Genomic DNA, 24286 nt, shown 5'->3' on the forward strand with positions numbered 1-24286 from the left:
AAGACTTTGGACTCTGAGAATGGCCTCAGAAGTGGTAGGTTTTTTTTTTTTAACTAGCAAGCAAAATTTTTTAATGACTCCAGTAAAATTAAGAATCAAGTAAACAAAAGTTTAACTCTTTTAATTTATCTCACTAGGAGCTAAATGTAGTTTAAAGGCTGCTTAAATTTTGTATGTTGTTTGATATTTTTTTTGATGCTAAAGTTGAATTTGGATTGAAGTAGATTCTGAATACTTCTGCCTGTGAGAAGAGAGAAGTTTTGTAAGGAGTAAACAAGTTGATAGAGAACATATTGATCAATAATAGGTATTTTATGGTTGTTTTAAAAGTTTCCTGCTGAGAAACATTTCAAGATTTATTAGCCCCCCCACCACCACATTTTCCCTACTACACTCACACACCAGCTCACACTTTTTATTTGCCCCAATGAACATCCAGCCTCTGTGGAGATCTCTTACGAGAACATGTGCTTTCTGATAACTCCCAATGCCACCAGGCTACTCTCACCGAGTTCACAGGAACTTCAGAAGTATGGAGTGACAACTTTGGTTCGAGATTGTGGTGCTACCTATGATAAAGCTGCAGGTGAAAAGGAGGAATCCATGCTCTAGATTGGATGATGGTGCTCTGCTCGTTAATCAAACAGTAGATGACGGGCTAAACCTGATAAAGCCAAGTTTGGTGAAGAGTCAGGTTGCTGTGCTGCAGTGCTTTGTGTGGCAGGGTTGGGAAGGGCCCTGTGCTACTGGGGCTTGCATTGATGTGGGATGCAGTGTGGAGATGCCATTCAGTTTATAAGACAAAGAAGAAGGGGAACATTCAGTTCCAAAGAGCAGCTTTACTTGGAGAAATACTAATCTAATGTGTGATTATTCTTCAGAGATATCAATGGGCATTGCTGTGATCAGTAGAAGTAGAGGAAGGCTGTCTGGATCGTGGCATTAGAGAGAACTCTTGGTAAATGGAAATGTGAATCTGGAATCTATCTGTGTTAACAAAGCAGTGATGGATTCAGTTCTCAGTTTCTAATGATTGAAAAGAAAACAAATGATAAAGAAATCTCTCTACAACACAAATAAAATGTTTAAGAAAAGAAAAAACAAAGAAAAGGAAAACAGATTAATTTAGTGAAAGATGATTTTCCTCCTAGTTTTGGAGTTTGATTTATGCCAGGATTGAATGATTTCAAAATCCTTTTTGTTTTTTATTTTTTTTTCAAAACAGATGTCTGAGAAAAACCAGAAAGAAAAAAAAAACTCACAATCAATAACAGCCAAGGCAATATGTCTCCACTAGAGCCCAGCTATCCTACCACAGCAGCCCTGAATATTCCAACATAGGTGAAACACAGAAAAATGCCTTAAAATCACATTTATGAAGATGATTGAAGTCCTTAAAGATGAAATGAATAAACAACTTCAAGAAAGCCACTATGTATCCTGGGTCAAATAGTAAATTCCAGGACAGCCTTGGCTACATATTAGATTCCAGGCTAGCCTGGTCTACACAGTGAATTCCAGGCCAGTTTGGGTTACAAAATGAGATTCTGTCTCAAAAAATATGTCTCAGCCATTGTGCTGAGAAATCTTACCATTCTGTCACTGGGTTGTCTACCCCACTCATCCCTGGTCACTCAGGGACCATTGACAGACTTTTCTGTTAACGACCTTGGTCACTATCCTGTGCTTTTTCTTGTTCAGAGGAATGTATAGTGTTTCTGGGTGCAAAGGCTGACCTAGTGTTCCCCACTATTAGCCGACTCAGATGATGGCATATGGTTTCAGAGTAGCCTCCTTGAGCTCCTGACTCCGTCATCTGGAGAAAGTTGCTAATTATGAGACCTATGATGTCTCACTATAAACCAGGAACACAATGTCCACTGAGAAGATGCAACATTTCTTAAATGGAGACAGCCCTGCACACAGCTGTCCTGCTTCATGACAGCTCTCAGTGTCCTGAATCCAGAGGCCCACTGCCATCTTCTGTCCTGCCTTCTTCAGAAGAGACTAGCTTGCAATAGTATGAGTGTCTGAGCCACCATGCTAGTTTTGCTGGGGGCAGAGATGCCATTGGATGTGTTGGAGGTATAGAGGTTTATGCATGTAAACTTGCATGCATGTTTGGGATTGTGTGTAGAATGTGGATGTCTCTGGGGCAGGTGTCATGTGTATGTATGTGGTTGGGCATCTGATCTGTCTCCTAAAAGAAGATAGGAGTTCTCCCAAGTTTGCCATTTTTTGATGAGCTTCACATAATTCTTGGGGTCAGTGATGTGGATTGGCACCTTCCCACCACCTTGATGCAGTGGTGCAGGTTGGGTCCTTTAGAGCTCCAGGGACAAGTGCTGTAAGACTTACTACCCAAATGTCTTCCCTTGATGTCAAATGCAGACTGCCCCTCCCAGGTAGGTTGATTCTTAGAAATGAAATCTCGGGCTATGATCAGGTTACATATGAACAAAGAGAACCAGACGCTTGCCCGTTTGTACTGTCACCTCTGTTTCAGCCAAATGGAGGAAGAACTTCCTGCAGGCTTTGAAGAAGTCAGCTGTAAAATGAGAGAGGACCAGGAAGGCCTAAGGAGCCAAGGGTGAACATCTGTTGCAACCAGGGAGGATGTGAGGATTTTGACTCCAAAACTCATGCCTACGAGACAAACACACTCCCAAAGCCTCCATAGTCTGTCTTACCATGAGCCCAGACTACAGGCTGGAATATCTGAAACTGGGAGCCAAGTTAGATCTATGAACCAGTCAAAACATGAAATAAATTCCTACTGACTACATTGCTGCAGAGTTCTGCTTTCTTGGCCCTTCACCCAGTCCTCCCTAGCTGCAAATAGGGCAAGGAAGGAACACAGGGGTCCATCCCCCATAATTGTAAGGGAAGAGAGTAATGTTTGCTCTCTTTAAATATTTAAAGTTATTGAAAGGATTAATGGCTCCTCATTGGCCAAAAGAATGGAAATCCAGCACTATCACACGTTGTTAGTACACGTATAAGTTGGACCAATCATGCAGAGTACAATTCAGCAAAATCCCACCTAGGTTTCAGAAGTACACTCTGTGTTGGTCACACGATGAAGAACAGGCGTATTTCTCAGCATTTGTCTTGACCTTTAGTGATGCCTGCCTACAGTTCATGAGACCTTTACTTAGACTGTGAGAAATACAGGAAGTCATAAAGACTACCACTGGGGTGGGATCACTAAGCATTTTTAAATAAATATTGCCTCTTCTGTTCTTTATCATTATATTAACCCCCATACATTTGTTTTTCCAGCCATCTCTCACCTGAGAACCTGCCAAAGACAATCATATTTCATCCTAGAGATACACAAGACTATTTGACAAAATCTCAGAGGAGCTGCTAATACATTTGTACCAGGAAGACACTGCAGAAATTCCTCTGAACCTACCATAAAGAAAATAAACATGGCTGGGCAGTAGTGTTTCACGCCTTTAATCCCAGCACTCGGGAGGAAGAGGCAGGTGGATCTCTGTGAGTTCGAGGCCAGCCTTGTCTACGGAGCAAGTTCCAGGCTGTTACACAGAGAAATGTTTTGAAAAGGAAAATAAACAAAGCTACACAGTGCTTCAGTAGAGTTGCTACTGTTTAACCATGTTTCATGTCATGCACGTATGCTATCCTGGTTTGGTTCACTGGTGTATGTATTTACGCATGTGCAAGCAAACTGAGGGACTGTTGAAACGCCAGGGCAGAAAGAAGGGCATCTGGTCACACTGGACTGTCCCTGTGTTAGAGATCAATTCTGACTGGGACAGTTTAAGTTCGTCCTTAATGTGACTCTGTCTAGCACTTTTACTGTATCAATGGGAAGCCAACATTGCTGCAAGCTATTTCTAGAGTTATGCCTTAAACAAAATTTCTCAGTTTTGAAGATACACATAAATATACTTAATCTTATGATTGTATTTCTACACACCAAAGAATGTATACATTAAAACAACATTAGGAGACTTATCACAATTTGAGATTCTTATTTAAATGCGATTTAAGCAAAGCATAAAGCAATTTACACATATTATTCTATCAGAGTGAGAACTGGCCATGACAGCTGCAGTTAGATTTATCATCTGGGACTACAAAAAGACCTTTTGCATTATATGTCTGTAGAGCACAGCAGAAACAAACATTTGGGAAGATTTATAAAATTTTATCCCATTGAAAACATGATATATCAGTAGGTCAATTTACTCTTTTTTTAGGGGGGGACATTTATTCTGAATGATTTGTCCTTTTTTTTCAGATGTCTTATTTGTCCATAAATCTTTAGATTCCTTACCTGGATACCTTTATTCTTCTGAAAAGACAGAAGCAGAACCCGTCTCCAACTCTAATTTTGGGGAGATTTTCTTTTGGCAGGTTATATCTGATCAAATGAAAAGCATTTGTTAGTTTTATATGCTAGTTTAGATTAAATGTCCATGCTGTTTGATGAACTATTATCTCTTCTAATTAAGAGATATCTCTTGTTCAAATCAAATTTTTATCAATTTTGATGATATCCATAGCTTTTCTTCTCCTGTGGACACAAAAGAAAAATCCTGTGTCCAGTTTAACACATATCCTGGTTTCCATTCTGAGGTCAGTGCATCTTTAAAGTTTGTCAGCTGATTTAATCCTATCGTTTACCCTGCTATCCAATGTTTCCCCATGGTTGTTGTTCCATTCTCATTAACATTTAGAAAATACAAAGTTATTGAAGAATTATAAAATCCATTTCTGGGGGCATTTATCATACCTTTCTGTTTATTTAACATATCCTTTAGAGTTCGATTTGATATTTCTATTACTACCTGCCCTGTAGTATTGTGTGGTATGCCTGTGATATGTTTTATAATAAATAAAAAACTGTTTCATTTTCTTAGTTACATATGCTGGACAAGTATCTGTCTTTATTTGTGCAGGTATACAAATGATGGCCATAATTTCTAATAAATGTGTGTTGCTGAATCTGTTTTTTTCTGAACTCAAAGCGGCTTCCCATAGAAAACTTAAATAGATGTCAATAGTGTGGTGTACATATTTTAATTTTCCACCTTCTATAAATGGAACACTTCCACCTTACCAGATTTCACTTCTTTGAGTACCCTTTGGGTTACTTCCTTTATCCCTTGTTGACCTACATTCGCTAGTACCATGCCTGTCTTTGTCACACCTTCTGCATAATTCATGAAGGAAGGGTGTTCTGAAATGTTTAGAAAAACATTATTTCTAGGAACATTCTATTTACAATCCACTTTAAGGTGGTCTTGTTTGCCACAATTGAAACACATGACATTTCACTTTTTCTTTAAGCCTCTGGAAATCACTCCTCCTATCTAAGTATCATTATGATCATGAGATTCAATATTAATTGTCTTTTAAATACATTTTTCCAAAGGTGCTGACATTACCAATTTAATAGCCAATTATTCTTTTGCATTGAGAATTAGCAATTTCAAAATCTAGAGATTCAATTATTATTTGTCTAGCTTTTGATTTTGGTATCATTCTATTTACTGCTGATGTCAATCTTTGTAAGAAATCCGTGAAGGTTTCTTTTGGGCCCTGTATGTCTTTAGCAAATGATTCAACCTTGGTTCCTATTTCTTCATTCTGTCCCAAGCATTCAAAGCTGATGCACAGCTGATAGTTAGGATGTGACCATGATATAGGGATTGTGTTCGCAGCCATCTAAACTCCATTCAAGAGGGTTCTGATGATGTCTTCTTGGCCATGTGGGTACCAAACATACAGGTGGTGTACAGAAATACCTGCAGACAAAATGCCCATGTGCATTAAATGAATTGGAGAAAGACGTCTGCAGAAATGTCACTAAGCTGTTATCTCTACCAGTTCACCTTTTCCATGTTTGTTTTTCCTTCTGAGGAGGCACCTGCCACTAGATTAAAGGTGTGATGTGGTTTGTTAAAGATGGCTGCATCTTAAGTTTAACAAATTAAGTACATCGGTAAAGAATGTTTTCCAAATTCAATTCATAGCTATAAGATCCTGGAATTGGTCTTGGCCCTATCTTTTGAGGGGGGGGGGCATGCTATTAAATTACTCTTCAGTATAGTTCACAGAAGGTGGCAATTTCTGAATGTGAATGATAGATGATTTGGGGTTGGCTGTACTACTTTACTTTCATAGTTAGAAATTATTTACCGAGTTGGTACGATGGACATAATTTTGTGCCCATTTACAGGTACTTGACACTTGCAAAAGCCCATGAGAGAAGCACATTTCACATATAATGTGAAATAACCCGAGACAGCATAACTGAGGAAGCGCAGCAGCTGATGGCAGAAGAGTCTGGTCCAGCACAGAGAACATCTACAGGACTTTCGGTGAGAAGGCAAAATCCAGGTCACAGTGTCAGTGTGACTTCCAAAGAAAGCATCTTTTCAGTCTGAGGACATTCCCACCATCTTTGGGACATACTTATATTAGTAATCACTATTTGTCTAGAATGCAGCTGTTTGTCCTGTTCCTTAACTAGGGGGGGCCCGGTCAACAGGAACACTCCCCAATGCCATCAGATTCTTCACAGCATCTCCCAGCTTACGTAGAGATTTCCACCTGCTTTAGCCCTTGCCTGACACGTACGAAAACCTCACAGGGAGTTTCTTGTGAAGTCTATCCTCACTGACACACAGAGACTTAAATCTGTCTGAATTCCATTCTTCAAGGTCTCCACTAACAGCATTGAAGAGGTAACACATTAACCAAAAGTTTAGCAACACAGGCATGACTTTGCACTTTTCTTCTAATCTCTCATAAAAGCTTCAGGCCTTTGGGCAATGTGGGTGCAGCTTTTTTCTTATTGGATTGTCTCCCTTTAACTGGGAAGGGCTTATTCAAATTAAGAAATAGCTTATAAGACAACAGGAACTCTTTTTTTGCTGTGGAGTTCTTTGGACTGAACAGCTTTTTCACAAGGTAAGTACTGCATCAAATCAATTTTCCTAATACACACACACACATGCACACACACGTGTACACACACAGACAGACACACAGGGACACACATAGACACACACACGTGTACACACACAGATATCAAAGTAACCAGGTTTAACAATTCACAGGAAATAATTCTCTGGGAAATGATATTGAATATATGCTATAGAATATCAGACTGGCAAGATTTTGCATAGTAATGCTTGTATGAGTTGAAGGGAGAAAGAATCATCTCAGATCTTCAAAATCAACTCTTTCTAGCACATCGCAACCCAATCCCAGTCAAAGGGATAGTGTTCCCCATTCTCTTAGTTGACTTGCCCTCTCCTGTGCGTCACTTGCTTAGCTTCTGAATCAGAATCTGTAGGTGGAGGGTCCTAGAAACAGGAACATGAAGTTACTTTTGGCCACATTCTGCTCTGCTGGTTTGCACTAAGCATATGAATACCTTTAAAACCTCACAAGGAAAGGGTCAAATCAATGTTCATTCTCTAATGTATTGCAATTGCTCTACATGGGTTTACTGATGTGTTCAAACACATGCTCGTCTCCCCGGACCTAGGGCAATGACGGTATGCTTGTACTATGCTTTTATTATGCGTGTTATATATATATATATAGTATTTGCTATTGGTCCCAAAAGGTAAGCAGGTGTAACTGTCTCTATAGTCAGAAGAGAAACTGAGATTCTGATTCAGTAATCTACAGAGTCAACATGTCTCTAAATGGATGGGCTTATCTTTAAGACTCCCTTCTATATTTAAGCATTGAACACTCTTAACAAGATTTTGGGATTTACCAGAGATGTGAATTTACTTTACTACTGGACTCATTATTGATTTGTTCTTTTAAAAAAGAATCTTGTTTATTTATCAAAATTTTTCTTCTTCACATTCAGTTAAATTGTATTTTGTTTTGTTGGATTTTACTTTTTTTGAGACAAGATATGATATATATATATATATATATATATATATATATATATATATATATATATATATCAACTTGGCCGCACACACTTTATCCTTCTGCTTCAACATCCCAAGTACTGAGGTTGCAGTCATGTGCCACCACACACAGAAGCCAGTTATCTTAATGGAATAAACAGAGCTCTGTTAGTTCTATGATGGGTATGATGACTGAGTTCCTTAAGCCTTCAAAGGAAAGTACTGAAAATCTTTACCAATCTTTCTTTCCCTGAAGTTCCCAAAAAGCTGTTCACGGAAAGGCATTCATGAACTACAGGCTTTATTTTTCCTTCTTCAATCTTGACACGGCTGAAGGACTCTGGGAAAATAGGCAGTAAGGCCCTCAGGAGAGCAGCATGGGGCTCAGGGAGGGCTCCAGGGTGGACCTGAGAAGTCTTGACCTGTAGCAGGAGAAAGTTGATGATCAAATGTTATGAGAGTGGGAGTGCATTGTTTCTCTCTGAACCTGCAGAAACCCTCTGTAAGTGGAGCACCAGGGACCATTCTCACGGTGGTTGCAGACAGGGTAGTTAGTCCTCAGAACTGACTGTGACTGAGCATCATGTTGAGACTCCATCATTCAGTCTCTCTCATTCTCATTCTGTTGACTTTGTGAGGCTGAGCGGTAAGCTTCATTCTGTCCATGAATTGACCTTTGGAAGGCCTTTGTTTGGAAATGGACAGTGTTAGCGTAGAGAGCATTATGATGAAATACTATGGAACATGATCCTCTATAAATGGCAATGGGATTAGTGAGCAGATTTGAATCACTTGGCTCTGTGTCCCCAACAATCAAATACCTGTAGATAAGTGACCTCCTCTCTCCCTTTCATCCTGTTAATTATCCCCTAAAAGAACATGAAATATTCACAATATGCACTGAAAGAATGATGGAATGATTTCATTGTCAATGTTTTTATAACATAAAGGTTGGAGCTTAGGATTTCTCTATATAAGATATGTTATTTATAGTAGTTTTCTATTTTAAATCCAAGTGCACATACTTTAAAAATTATACCTGCTTGTAAGGACAAGTATATTGTTTCAAGCTGCACAACACCAAAACTTTCCAAGAAGAGATGTTAAGGTTTTCTGACATTCTTTTGGTCTGTATGGGGAAAGGGAGTTTCCCCCAAGCCCAGCACTCAGTGACTCTGGGTGTTTAGTTTACTCTCCTAACCTCTTCGGCTCCATCTATCCCAGGATCCACTGTTCTTTTTCTCTGATTCTTTGCTGTGCTCTACCTTCAAGCCATCTGAAATGGGAGCATCAAATTCCCTTGACGGACTCAGCAGGATCCCTTATCCACGCATAATGATCACATGAACATAGACATATCCGTGTATCCACACACACAGTGCACACACAGCTAACTAAAAACACATCCGCTTGCTTAACCCTGCACTCTCACACTTCCCATCCTCTTCTACTTCTTTAAAAAGTGGATTTCATAACACACCTAATGATTTCCACCATATATTGAAAACCAATATCATAATTAATAAAATCTTTGGTTTTGAAGAGAAGTGTGCCTACAAGAAAAAGCACTATATTTTGGGCAGGCTCCCTTAGAAATCTGTTTCTACAGTCTTACACTGCAACTCAGTCTCACAAGTTCCATTAGGTGATTTTTAATAGGATAAAATGAAGATGAACTGATGAGGGTACCCAGTGGGACACACATGGGCAACCCTGAACTTGATAGTGTATTCTGTAAAATGAACTCAGAAAGACCTCTTTTTCTTGCCTTCACATAGAAATGTAGACACAAAAAGAAAACCACATTGCAAAGAAACAATCAAGTTATGTCTCTGGGCAGAATGTGGCAGTTTTAGAGGACAGCTGAGTTATTCTTAGCATACACTCTCCATGTGGTAAACACATTTTTGAAGCCTAATCTCTGCTTCCGATCAATTGCGGTCTAACAGCCAAATGGCTGAACAGTGCCTACTGCCCTGGTCATTGATGCTATCCATGTTCTAGGATTTTGATGTGCTCAGTTATGAGCCTTCTTGCATGAGGATACAAATTTTTCTTGGTTTTACTCCTCTCTGTGAGTTTTCAGGTTTACCATGGTTTGCTGTGATTGTGAACAATGCATTGAAGTTATCTGATATTCAGTTTCCTTAACTGAATAATGAGAAATAACCAGTTCATGTGGTCATGTGATTATTAAAGACGGTGTGTCAGAAAGGATCTGAGTTGGGCATGTAGCTCAGGAATATAGAGTTTGTCTAGTATATGCAAAGCCTTGGTTAGACCTTCACCAGGACGTGGAGGAGGAGAAAGGGAAGACAAAAAGAAGATTGGGGTGGAATGGGTGGGACCATTAGAGGGCAACAATGAACTGTAGTTTACTGGTACTCTATTTGCCTCTCGGATCCCACACATTATTATCCTCCTATCTGACAAATAAACCAGTTTTTAGAAAGTCACATTTTAACCAATGGAGACACTAAACTGGTTTGGCACAATCAGAGGGTGGTTCTGGATGAATAATGATTTTGATCAAGGAACATAATCCTGGAATGTCTCCAACCCAGCCATGAGGAAGGCAGATGTCTCTTCAGTGTAGGTGCTGTCCAAACACCCTGATAGGACACACTTAAGAATAAGCTGGGTTTCTTTCCTCTTTAGGAAAACCAACAATTGCTGCCATGTCAGGGAAACCAGTCCTTTACTACTTTGATGGCCGGGGTAGAATGGAGTCTATCCGGTGGCTCTTGGCTGCAGCTGGAGTGGAGGTAGGTTCTGACCTGAGTAATTTTAAGTTGAACCTGCAATTGATTTTTACCATTTTCCTCATATGAACCATCAAATTGTCTTGCTGAATGACCTAAATTAAAGCCTGCCAACTATTAAGTGATCCATATATTTATTCTAATAAATTAATTGTTTTCATTAGCAATGAACTTCTCAGCAGTTAAGAGCATTTATTAGCCTACAGAATGGGAGAAGATCTTATCATTCCCACATCAGACAGTGGGTTGATCTCCAAAATATACAAAGAACTCAAGAAATTGGTCATCAAAAGAACAAATAATCCAATAAAAAATAGGGTATGTACTTAGACAGAGAACTCTCAATAGATGGATCTAAAATGGCTGAAAGACACTTAAGGAAATGCTACCAGAGAAATGCAAATCAAAACAACTCTGAAGTACCATCTTGAACCTGTGAGACTGGCCAAGATCAAAAACACTGATGACAACTTATGATGAAGAAGATGTGGGGTAAAGGGAACACTCCTGCATTGCTGCTGGGAGTGCCAGCTGGTACAGTCGCTTTGGATATCAGTATGGTGATTTCTCAGAAAATTAGGAAGCAATCTTCCTCAGGATGAAGTAATACCCCTTTTGGGTATATATCTAAAGAGTGCTCAATCGTGCCACAAGGACATGTGCTCAACTATGTTCATAGCAGCATTATTTGTCATAGCTAGAACTTGGAAACAACCTAAATGCCCTTCAACCGAAGAATAGATAAGGAGAATGTGGTACATTTACACAACAGAGTACTACACAGCAGAAAAAAATAACGGCATTTTGAAATTTGCGGGCAAATGGATGGATCTTGAAAACATCACATTGAGTGAGAAATGCAAATATAATATGTACTTACTCGTAAGTTGCTTTTAGGCATAAACAAAGAAAAACCAGTCTAAATTCACAATCCCAGAGAACCTAGACAACAAAAATGATCCTAAGAGAGACATACATAGATCTAATCTATGTGAGAAGTAGTAAAAGCAAAGATATCCTGAGTAAATTGGGAACATGGGAGAACAGTAGAAGGGGAGGAGAGAAAAAGGGGGGGAGCAGAGAAAAATAGCTCAATCAAAACAATTTTTTAAAAATGGAAAAAAGAGCACTTGCGACTCTTCCAGAGTACCTGAATTCAATTTCGTACACTTACTTCACCCCTGTAACTCCAAGTCCAAATCTGTGAGTTCTCCCAGCCTCTATGTAAACATACAAACACACAAACACACATACACACACACACACACACACACACTCCCCAGAAATGAGAGAGGGAATAAAAATGAATCTTCAAAAACACAAAAGAAGTCTAAGTAATTTATCAGTGCTTGTACACACACATTAGCTTCAGTCTGATGGAGGCCTGGGTCATTGGTGTCACCATCCTACTCCTCCATATCTTGTCCTGCTGGAAAGTCCTGGGGCAGTGGCATGCATGAATTGTCCTTTATGAAGACGATGCCTTCTCCTAATCTAGAACAGCTGCTGAGGCTCATCTGAGGCGATGTCTCTCTGGCATGAGTTCTCTTGACATTCCTAAAAGCAGCTATGGGAACATGGCCTTCCTCTCTGCAAATGAAAGACTTTTCCATATTGAGCTCCACGGTTTCAACTTCAAATGACTGTTCCTGTGAAGGTTCCTAAATGTCCCACTTCACTTCTACTTTTGTAATCGGTGGCATTCACCATGCAGTGATGATTCTGAAATTCTGCTATACCCTATGGAACTACCTTTGCACAGCTTATGGTCAACCCAAACAGTGTTGTATAGGGCTTCAGAGTACATGAAATCTGAGATTTCCTTCAAGAGATTACAAAAGAAGAGGTGTATATGAAACTCTGTAACTTGAGAAGACAATTGTTGAATGTAAGTGAGGGGTACAATGAGGAACATAATAATTTTCTGTTATTTGTATCCATATCCAACATGACAATAATTAAAAGAGTGAGGCATACACTCTTAGGAAATGAATGTAATTACAATGCAAATACACACTCTGGAAGAGGAATGGGTAGGAGACAAAGTACAAACCTTCTGTTAATCATTAAATAGGTTCATTCATATTATCCAAAGAAGTCAGGTTGTCTGCTGGGTCCTGCGGATTCAGGGCATGAAAGAACAGCTGCAGTGCTGACTTTGGAAGCACACTGTCAGCATAAGAACCACGGCTCTCATCGTAAAGGGAATCAGAGACAGTTTGTTCTGGAGTCATTCCAGTGAACTTTGCCAGGGAACACAGATTTAGGCTACTCTAAACTCCATGTTCTAAGATTGTCTTAGAGTTTCTATTACTGTGAAGTGACACCATGACCACAGCAACTCTAATCATTAGGGCTGACTTACAGTTTCAGAATTTATTCTATTATCACCATGGTGGGACGTGGAGGCATAGAGGCAGACATGGTGCTGGAGAAGGAGCTGAGAGTTCTTCATCTTGAACTCCAGACAATAGGACGTGAACTGTCTGCCACACTGGATGTACCTTGAGCATATGAGACTTCTACAGTGACACACTTACTCCAACAAGGTCATACCTACTCCAATATTAGGTCATACCTCCTAATAGTGCCACTCCCTATGGGCCAAGCTCTCAAATACATAAGTCCATTGGGGCCATACCTATCCATACCACCACAAAGATGAAAATGACGAAAGATGACCACCACAAAAAAGCAGTTTCACTGAGTTTTATAGTTTTACAGAACAGAAAAGATTGTAAATCAAGGGAAGTTTGAAAAGCATTGATGAGCACACCATAGAGGCAGGGACAAAGTGATGAGGGGAGCTATTCTAGAGGCCTATCAGAGTCTCTAATGACATTCTTCGCTCTCAGCTTAGTGTCCTGATAAGTTAATACCTACAAAGACATTTTTATCTATTACCACGAGATATTAATCCAAGTTAATAGCTTCTAAAAGGTTTTATATATTATCACAGGGGGCTAGTTCAAATATAAGGTGGGGCAAAGGTTGTCTGTTTCACAAAGTTAAAGGTAGTCCTAGATAAAGCAATTAAACTCTGAACTTAATATAACTCCAATCTCTTCCCAATATTGAAATTCCAGTCTGCCTATCAGTCTGCACAGACATAGACTCCTTACAGGACTTTTTGTTCACAGCCAGATACAGCTTTGTTTGCTGAATTTTCGTTCATGATATATAGGTGACTTGGAATCAAGATATTTATAGGGTTAAAAGGCAGTGTTTCCAACTGTTTGAGTAGAAATCCAGTGGGGATCTCTATAATTCAGCTGATCACTGATCACTGCTTCCTAGAGCTGTTGCAAGGGAAAGCCTTCTCAGTGCAGCCCAGAGAGACCCCACAACTGGGTAAGAGGTTTTCTGAGTAGGAAGTCAGAAACTACCAAGACGTCTTGTCTGTGGGATGTAGTGGTCAGAAAGGCAGGGCTACAATATGGGCCACATGTTTCATTTGGGTTTCTGCTGTCTCCTCAGCATCTAGCAAAGTGTTTACCAGAGGCTCAGATTAGCACCCTTGCACAACCACTTTGTGAATATATTGTCTGTGTGGCCTAATCGTGTTCCAAAGCAATGAAGAAACAGAAGGAAATGGTAGCGCCGTCACAGACTGTTTTCTTTATACAAACCGTCAATCGTTTTCCCAAGTAACCAAAGGGCAGCCTTGTGTTTCAGGAGTTCCAAGCCTCTGGGCAGAGTGAGCTCAGTACAGGAAGAGCAAGTGGCAGTGATGGCAGCTTCCCCTCCTGCCTCTCAGCGTGACTGAAGAGCCTGCTGAGAACAGGTCGCCCAGATCCTCTGGCAGTGATCTACTGTGCACACATGATGGTCACTACAGCCCTACCATCAGCAGCAACCTCACCATCAACATCACACTCCAGCCCCATCGCACCTTGCCCACCCTCATGGGGCCCTGAGTGTGATACCATGTGATCATATAGATCCACAAGAAACTGATCCATGGAGCATGCTCAATAACACCAATGTCCTGACATCTTACAACCAGAAACTCCAGAAAAGTCGAAAAGTCACTGAAAACAACACTATTGTATTATGTAACAATACTTGTTTTCTATGGGGCAAGGGAGGTACTGAGTGTTTTGAAAACATCCCACTATTCGTCTTTCTTTATTGTTTTTACTGAGCCATACATTTTTCTCTGCCCCCTCCCTTCCTCCCTCTCCCCTGTCCCATGATCCCCAAGTTTCTAATTTGTTCAGGAGATCCTGTCTTTCTCTATTTCCCCTGTAGATTAGATCCATGTATGTCTCTCCTAGTGACCTCTTTGTTGTCTAGGTTCTCTGGGATTCCCACTAGTCTTCTAAAGAAGAATACACTTCCTCTAATTTACAAATGATCAAAGGAAGTCTTTCCTGTGTTGTTATACCATCTCACTGTGAGCATGAGACACGACCACAAGTGGAAGTAAACATGTCAGCAAGAGTCTCACGCCATGATGACTCTTTCCGTGGACGTTTGGTTGGACTGTGCAGTATTTTCCTTCCTCTGGCATTCTTATCCCCTAGTCTTTAATCAGTTACATAGGTAGAGTTCTGGGAGAGACGGTGTTGACTAGAAGAAGGAGAAGTGATGTGTTGTGACCACAACTCCTTCTTAAAAGATCTGCTCTTAATTCCCACAAGCCTTGATTAGTGCCCCTGTGTCCTTGACAGATTAAAAAATATTTTCCTTCTCTCACATCATCTACGGATCAGAGTCATTAAAGCGAAAAGCCTGGAATGTAATAAAATTAAATAATTAAGATGTGTTTGTTCTTTCTGTATTCTAGTTTGAAGAAAAGTTTCTGAAAACTCGGGATGATCTGGAAAAGTTAAGAAATGGTAAGAACAAAGATTTGAATGTTCCTGAGAGGATTTCTGGTGTAAACTTTAATCACTAGACATTACCTATCTTAGTGTAGAAAATTATCAGATAATAATTGATGGAAGGATGGTAAATTGTATGTCACGGATCTCTGTGAGCATTTGTATCTGGAGGCTTTTAGGTGAATCACCCAGTCCTGCTGTTGCTTTTAAAATAACCACTCTGAGGCTTAATGTTAATTACAGACTGTTTGACCTATTAGCTCAGGCTTACTATAACTAGCTCTTATAACTAAATCGACCCATTTCTATTAATATGTATACTGTAATGAGGCCTGTGGCTTACCAGTGGTACTCTGGCATATTGTTTCTTGTGTGGCTGGATGGCAACTCTCTCAATCCCACCTTCTTTCTCCCTGTATTCAGTTTGGCTTTCCTGTCTAGCTATATTTTGCCCTGTCATAGGCCCAAACAGTTTTATTCATCAACCAATAAAAGCATACAGAAGGTCATCCCACATCACAGATCTGGTAAATATCTCAGTTAAAAGGGCTGAAACTCTCTCTGTGTTTATTGAAACCACCCCTAAAACCATATGAATGACCTGTCTCTGTTCTTCCATGCTTGTTGCAGTTAGCTTGGGTCCCCACACAGCCTTCCATCCACATTAAATTCACTAGATGCCAGGATCAAATATTTCAGCCACTTATCCTGAGTTCTAATGGGTTTTACAAATGAATTCCCTAGTAATACTGCATTATATGTTTAACAGAAAGGTTATGCTGATTATGTGGAATACTGTGAGGGAGGATGCAAGAGAACAGGAAGAAGATCAACACAGATGTGTGAGGGTTTCCGGTCTACCCAGCACATGCTGACCCTTGGTGTCGGTGAAAACACATAGGAAACCTACACAGAAGCAGCTTTATGACCTTTTCTTGATGTCATGAAATGTCAGAGACCATGAACAGTTAGAGACTCTTAGGCCCTCTTTTTATTTTCAAGGTACCAGCTAATGATACAGTTATACCTCCTTCAACTTCATCACAAAATACACATGAACATGAGTTAAATAGAGCACCACATCCTGTGCAACAATACAAAAGTACAGTCAATATGAAATAAAAACATCAATAAGATAAGATTCTAGAACTTAGACACTAAAGACACAGAAAATAAAAAATACGTAAATGCTATTTCATTGAAAAGTGAGTTATCAAGTAATTAGTTGTTTTAAAATTTTCTGTTCTTTCATCAGATACCTTTTGTTTTGTACTTTTAAATATGTCTGACCGTGCATTAACATATGAGTGTGTGTGTGTGTGTGTGTGTGTGTCTGTCTGTCTGTCTGTCTGTTTGTCAGATTGTCTGTCAGTCAGTCTGTCTGTCTGTGTATGTATGTATATATGTATATAATATGCCCATAAACATCTTATGCTTCTTTCTCTTTGATTCATCTGATAGATGGGAGTTTGATGTTCCAACAAGTGCCCATGGTAGAGATCGATGGAATGAAGCTGGTGCAGACCAGAGCCATTCTCAACTACATCGCCACCAAATACAACCTCTCTGGGAAGGACATGAAGGAGAGAGCTATGTATGATGCATTTACTCTGAGAAATATTTATGTTCTGTCTTGAATGAACAGAACCATGACAAAGGACTCATGACACAATGCCTGGGTGGTTGGGCATACGCACACTGACTTCAGTTAAAAAGAAAACTATGGAATTGAGGAAAGAATATGAGGGGAGATGAGGGAAGAATAGGAGGGGTTGTGTGTGTCATGTGGAATAGGAGATGGTGGAGTCCGGTTTCCCTTTGTTTAGTCTTCAGAAGCAACATTCTAGCCAATAGTTTTAGACAAAGAAAAACTCTTTGTGTAGTGGTATAGTATTTGTGTTTTAATAAATAAATCTTGCCTGAAGACCAGAGGCAAAGCTAAAGCTCCCAGAGATCCGGTAATGGGGATGTACACCTTTAATCACAGGATTTGGAAGACAGAGGCAGATGAATCTCTGTGAGTTCACGGCCACACTGGACTACACAGGATCAATGCAGAAACCAATCTAGGTGGTGGTGGCCTACACCTTTAACCCACTACTAGAGGTAATAAAAAAATGTGAGTAGAGAGAGAGGCTTAGGCTGCTTAGTTTCCAGCCACCCAGCCTTGGTAGAGGTAAGAGTTCCCTAGTATTTGACTGCTTTACTTTTCTTGTTTTTGCATTGAAACCCAATATCTGACTCTGGGTCTTTCTTAATCATGCTATATCTTTGACTAGCAGCAAAGAGAAGGATCCAAAGGGCTGACTTTCCAGTTCTGACAATTACAGTCATGACCCTGGGTTACCATGTGAATCTACATACGGTCAGGCTGATTATGCCTCATAGAGTTTGGTACAGGGACACCAGGGTTGCATGAAGCTTTTTCTGGGAAGGCTGTTCAGAGCTGTCTAGACTGAAGGAGAGGGCTCCTCTCTCCCGTGTTAGAATCACACCATTTACACCAAATCTTCTGTGGAACTGTGGGTTTTTCTCTAAAAGTGAAGCATCTTGTCACCAATAATCCAGAAGTTTCATTACCAGATAAGCACACAGGAGTAACAAAAACACATCCTTTGGAGTGATTGTTCATAGATGTGTTATTTTTGTTCAAGAAGTACAATGTTCAAAAAGTAGAAAATGAGTCAAATTTTATCAGAAGAATCAATGACGAGAGAAACATTGCTTACTAGCCCTTCAGGTCATTCAGAATGGAATGTTACTGGAGGTGGTGGCATTTGCCTTTTATCTCAGCACTCAGTGACAAAAGCAGGAGAATTCTGTGTGTTTAAGGCCAGTCTGTTCACATAGTCTACAGTCCAGTCAAGCTGCATAAAGTGATCCTGTCTCCAAACAACATTCTAAAACGATTGATAATCAGCAGTAAAAATCTATTATTATGGGCTCCATATCCTCATTAGAGGAGAGCTATTTTACCACTGCCTTTTATGCTTTTCAAGTATAAGAGCTGAGGCAAGAGGGATGTGGAAGGACACATGTCTGTTTTTCAGCATTGATATGTATACTGAAGGTGTGATGGATCTGGATGAAATGGTTCTCTATCAACCTTACCTTCCCAAAGAGGAGAAAGAGGGAAACCTTGCCAAGATCAAGGACAAGTCAAGGAACCGCTACTTCCCTGCCTATGAGAAGGTGAGTGCAAGTTGCTTGACCTTTAGAGCATTCAGAGGGTCTATTCGTCCTCAGGGGACATCTGAGCAGCAAACATAGCTGCAGCAAAAATGCCTGCTTTCTGTCTGCATGTACAATGGCAGGTGGGGGTGAAAGCTCTCCGATGCCCCCCTTGTTAGGAGAAGGAATGTCACTCATGAACCCTTAACCTGGGGATCTATTCCCCCCTCAAGTGTCCTATTTACTAACGGCATCATTCTATGGGCTAGAGTTCTTACCATCTTGATAAGAAATGTCTAAGCATGTCAGTGTGGCAGGAACCTTGCAGACAGAGGAAGAAGCATTTGACTTCGGAAGGCCATTCATCTCCACCTCACTGCCCACGGCATTTCTCCTTCATTTCTCCTTTATTCTGCAGGTTTCAGCAATGCTGAGATATTTCAGCAAATAGCTCATATTGTTCTCATTTATTCTGTAATAGCTTACTTAGCAATAGATTATTTTTCCTTTGTTCATCCAAAAAATCTGAATTCACTGATGTGTATCAGATCCAGGGAGCAAATAATAATATAGATGCCCATTTCCTCAGTTTCTCCCTCTTGGCCCTTGGTATCTGACAGATTAGGATTTATCCCGTAAAGAGATATTCTCTGTTCATTACAACTTGTCCCCTATACTGTGAAAACAAAGATACCCTTGAATATCAGCAAGACACATAAATTACAATATCATTTGGTTCTTTTACCAAGAAATCATTCAAATTTCTATAGGTATACATTATATGATATGTATTTGATAACATTATTTTTAATTGGTAGTGCTATGGTGAACTTTTTATTCTTTATTCTTCATGACTTTAACATTGAAGGATTATTTTAAGAAATATTGCATATTACTCAAATAATTTTTATAAAGACTTTCATTTATCTACAAAGGTAGAGATAGGCATGGTGACGCAAGTCTGTAAGCCAAGCTCAAGATGTAGAAGATGGAGGATCAGTTCAAGACTAGGTTAAGTACACAGTGAGTTTGAGGCCAACCTGGTCTACAGGAAATCCTGTCTTCAAAATAGGAAAAGAGGAAGGAAGGAAGGAAGGAAGGAAGGAAGGAAGGAAGACTAGTTAGTTAGATTAAAGAACAGGTGAACACATGGGTATCATCTACATGATACTGAATTCAGCATCCTGTGGTGCTGGTTTTGTTGTATGAGTTCATTCCTTTCCTCCCCTCCTCCCATACTCTTCTTTCTACCATGGTATTTTTTTTCCCTAGCATTCTCAAATCAATTGGAGGCACACACGCAGTGGACTCTCTGTTGCTTCAGCACTGCAGCAGGAGGATGCCTAGTATAAAGAACCTGAGCTAGTGTTGCGGAGGAGAAAAGGATCACGCTTACTCTTGATGCCGTAGATATAAGGATACTGGGAGAGCAGAACAAAAAGGAATGTAGTCACTGAAGCAGTCGGCTCAGGTGTGAAGGGCGTATTCACACAGGTGACACCACTTCCCACTAAGAGACTGCAGAGTACAGTTAGGGGACACCCTCAAATGTCAGAGCTTTGCCCCTTTAAAGGGGAGCCAGGAAGAAATAGGCTGGAACAGAAAGTTTCGAACATGTATGAAAAGCAGTGACAGACAGATGTCAAAATAATGGGTGACGCTCTGCTTCTTGAATTTGTTCGTGAGTCAGAACTGACAGAAATGTGTGGGGTTCCATACACACATGAAAAGGCAGGAGAAGGTTTGAAATCCTCAGAAGAAGCCATAGAGGCCCATTCTGATGGCTGTTAGTCTTCAAGATCTAACAAACATCTTGAATCCCACAGGTGTTAAAGAGCCATGGACAAGATTATCTCGTTGGCAACAAGCTGAGCAGTGCGGATGTCTACCTGGTTAAACTTCTCTACCATGTGGAAGAGCTGGACCCCAGTGCTTTGGCCAACTTCCCTCTGCTGAAGGTGCTCTATTTCAAACACTCTAAGGAGCAGCGCAGACCTTACCTCATGGGATACAATAGTTTGACCCAACTTTTAGTTTCCTCCTGCCTTCACAGCTACTCCTTGCCCCCGGTTATACCTACAAAATGAGATTTTAGACCCTAGGTACCTCAGGAAGGACACTTTGTCTTGTATAATGAAAAGAGCTTAAGGCTTCACACTCTCTTCTCATAACCTAGTCCAGTCTGGTTTTGACCCTGATTTCAATAAGATTCTCTTCATCACTGCTGTGGTCTTGTCCTTACACACTGAGCCTATCTGGGAAGGTCTTTTCAAACTTCTATGTTATCAAACCTTGCATTTCTCTCTACAGTGGCCTCCCTCACTGACATATTTCCACAAATCAAAAACTTCCCCTCTCTCTCTGTGTGTGTGTGTGTGCACATGTCTGTGCACGAGTTGTATGCATGTGTTCATCTGGTGTGTATGAATGTTCTTATGCATATGGAAGACAGGGGTATACATAGGATGCCTTCTTGGAACACTCTCCATCATGTCTTTTGTTGGAGCCCATGTGGGACTCAGCTTCTAGCTGGAGTCATTTGAGTTCAAACTTGCTCGCCTGCCTGTATCCTTCAGGGCTGTGAGAAAGTTCTGATTAAGCCCATAAGAAAGAACATTTTTTATCCAGATGAAAGGACATATTATCTATTAAGAGAACACGTTATCTATTAAGATTTGGACTAGGTATGCCAGTTGGAGGCACTCCTCCTTAGAGATTAGAATGTACTAAGTTGAATGAGATAATACACCTACTTGAGCTTCCTCCCAAGGACAGTGCGGGGAGGTAGGTAGCAGACTGGACTGCCTTTTGTTCTGCCCTTTGCCTGTTACCAGTAATTTGCTGGCTGAGAAATAAACTTGGTGCTGTTTGGTATTTACCTTCAATCTTCCCAGTCTATCCTATGTTTCTATCTTTATTTCTCTTAATCTGCCATTTCCTGTAACCTCGCACCCCCTCCCAGGTATGCCTTGCTGATCCCTGCCTGAAGGGGCTCTGACAATCTTTTGAGCAGTTGGCCACTGAGCCAGGAGCTCATCTATTCAGCTAGGCTGGCTGATCAATGAATTTCAGAGCTGTCTTCTCCACCCTCTACACCACAGTCCCAGGGCAAACACACACACAATTGTTCTTGCTTCATGTGGGTTCTGGGCATCCAAACTCACATCCTTATGCTTGCATAGCCCCCTGAGCCATCCTGCAGCTCCCTTACTGCCTTTATTTGACTTTTTTTTTGTGTAGTGCTAGTGATTAACCCTTGCATCTACCAGACAAGGGCTGTACCAGTGGGCTCTCCTGCCAGCCCCTGGCAATTCCCACTTCTCTTCCTCAGTGTGACAACAGGTTGTGACTGGACCCAGGTTTTCCGTTCTATTTTCTACCACTGTTCTGGACCCTATTGACCCAGATCTTCGTTTTATCTATTTGGGTCTGTCTAGGTATCAACAACATCTGGGAAATAAACTGTTCATTCTTAAATTGTAGAGAAGTGACGAGTCTACAGATTAAAGTCCAAAGATCAGAGAGCTGGGAGCAGACTAAGTTTTTAAGATATATGGGGGACAGCTCCATTTTCACCTCTCAGCTTCATCCTGAGTATCTGCCTCCGACCTCCACCTGCTGCTGATGGAGGGGATCAGTTGGTCTTTATACTGGCAGGGGTGCAGGACTGCACATGTAGTAACAGCTTTTTCTTCAGCTGCTCTCTGAGGCTCTGATTTGTTTCTTACAGGCACTGAGAACCAGAGTCAGCAACCTCCCTACAGTGAAGAAGTTTCTCCAGCCTGGCAGCCAGAGGAAGCCTTTCGAGGATGAGAAATGCTTAGAAACAACAAGGAAGATTTTCCATTAAATCAGGCAAACACGATGTGTAACAGCCCCAAGGCCAACCTTCTAAAGCTTTGCAACAATGAAGTGTTTTGATTAAATGTTGATCCTGCTTATTGTGAGGCCAAAAAGTTTTCTGAGGTTTGTGCATTTTGCTATTTGGTTGTAATCAATATTGAAATCATGATTACTTACTGAAATATTTCTTTGAATTTCAATAAAACAGAACAAGCTTCTTAGACTCTGGAGTATTCAAATATTATGAAATAGCTGTCATATCTTTGTTAAACACAAGTAAATAGAAACCTTCATGTCAAACCCTGACTCATACAGAAAAAAATCTTTCCTGATGAATAGTGCCCTTTGTGACCAAATACACACATGCATGCACATACTCACACGGTGAAGAACTGTTTCCTTCAAATATTAGCCTTTTTCTTATTCATATTCTCAAACAGTATATTTATGTTCAATATAGAGCATTCATTCCTCCTCAGTCTTCATGAATGATGGATAGAGGAAATATAATTATTTCCCTAGCCCCAGGAGATCAAATTATTGTAGTAATTGTAATAAATGTTGTAATAAAAAGCCATTCATGCTTCCGTCTCAGAAACCAAAAACATTCCCCCTTTCCCTGTGTGTTAGTTTATTGCTGCTGTGAAGACACTCCAGAGAGATAAATCAATGGGAGGAAAGATTGACTTTTTCCCCGGTGTCAGGGTCTTCACTCTATGTCCAGTTGGCTCCATTTGTTTGGGGACAGAAATGAGGCAGAATATCAAGTAGAGAGGATGCAATGGAGAGAGTTGCTTCGATCTGGACAACTGAGAAGCAGAAAAGAGGAACATTCGGGCCAGGGGACAAGGCAAGATATGCTCTCAAAGCCATGGACCCCTGACAACCTAGTTCCTCCCATTACACCTTACCTCCCACAGTTCACTATCGTCCAACAGTGTATTCATGTTTTTTTTAAGCAATCAGTGGATTAATCTTTTGCTTGGGTTAGACCCGTTATCATTCAGTCACATTTTAGGATTGGATAACATGCTTGGGAACCATGATTTGAATGCATGAGTCTGTGGGCAGCATTTTGAATCTGAACCATGACACACAAGAAGTGGTAGTTCAAATTAGAATGACCCCTATAGGCTCATATATTTGAATACTTGGTCCCAGTTGGAAGAATTAGGAGGTATCCTTGTTGAAGAAGGTGTATCACTTGAGATGGCACTTGAGATTTCAAAAGCCCGCGCTATTCCCAGTTTTCCAGTTACCTCCCTCTGTCTTGTGCTTGCCGATCAGAAGTAAGCTCTTGGTTACTACCCTAGTGCCATGTCTGCCTGCCTGCTGCCTTTTCCAGTGCATTCCTGTAAACAGGAGGGCACGAGGTATAGAAAAAACCAAAATAAGATTTGGGAAAGTGAGAGTCAGAGAGACAACACACACACAAAAGCATGCTGAAGTAAAGAGAGGGAAGGGGCTTGGTCTGGAGAAGAGGAGGGCTTGGGAGAGATAAAATACACATGGCATATACACCACAACACCTCCATGATGTTATCTTTATCAAGCCCGAACAGATGTGTGAGGACTCACATCTACTCATTACCTCACATGGAAATGAAACAGGTTTCTGTCAGGCTCATCAGAAATCCTGACAGATCCTGACAGAAAATATGTGCTATTCCTGAGATGAGATTTTTCAATAATGCAAGATTCATGTATGCTAGGTTTGGGAAAAGAAGAGGGGCAGGGATGCTTTCCTCTTGGTACACTTGATCTCTGA

General features: G+C 40.5%; 1 protein-coding gene and 1 pseudogene across 1 annotated transcript; both read left to right on the forward strand.

Moving 5' to 3' along the window:
• Positions 1-19: 19 nt before the first annotated feature.
• On the forward strand, positions 20-912 carry LOC146890738 (protein tyrosine phosphatase type IVA 2 pseudogene; annotated as a pseudogene).
• A 5884-nt stretch (positions 913-6796) lies between these two features.
• On the forward strand, positions 6797-22739 carry LOC125407998 (glutathione S-transferase alpha-3). The gene is made up of 7 exons (XM_087898025.1): positions 6797-6948; positions 10575-10681; positions 15468-15519; positions 16966-17098; positions 18555-18696; positions 20502-20633; positions 22406-22739. The coding sequence occupies exons 2-7, from the start codon at positions 10595-10597 to the stop codon at positions 22523-22525; spliced, it is 666 nt and encodes a 221-aa protein (XP_087754151.1). The 5' UTR covers positions 6797-6948; positions 10575-10594; the 3' UTR covers positions 22526-22739.
• Positions 22740-24286: the final 1547 nt, after the last annotated feature.

Source organism: Myodes glareolus, chromosome 18 (genome assembly GCF_982192425.1).
Source record: "Myodes glareolus chromosome 18, mMyoGla1.1, whole genome shotgun sequence".
NCBI lineage: Eukaryota > Metazoa > Chordata > Mammalia > Rodentia > Cricetidae > Myodes > Myodes glareolus.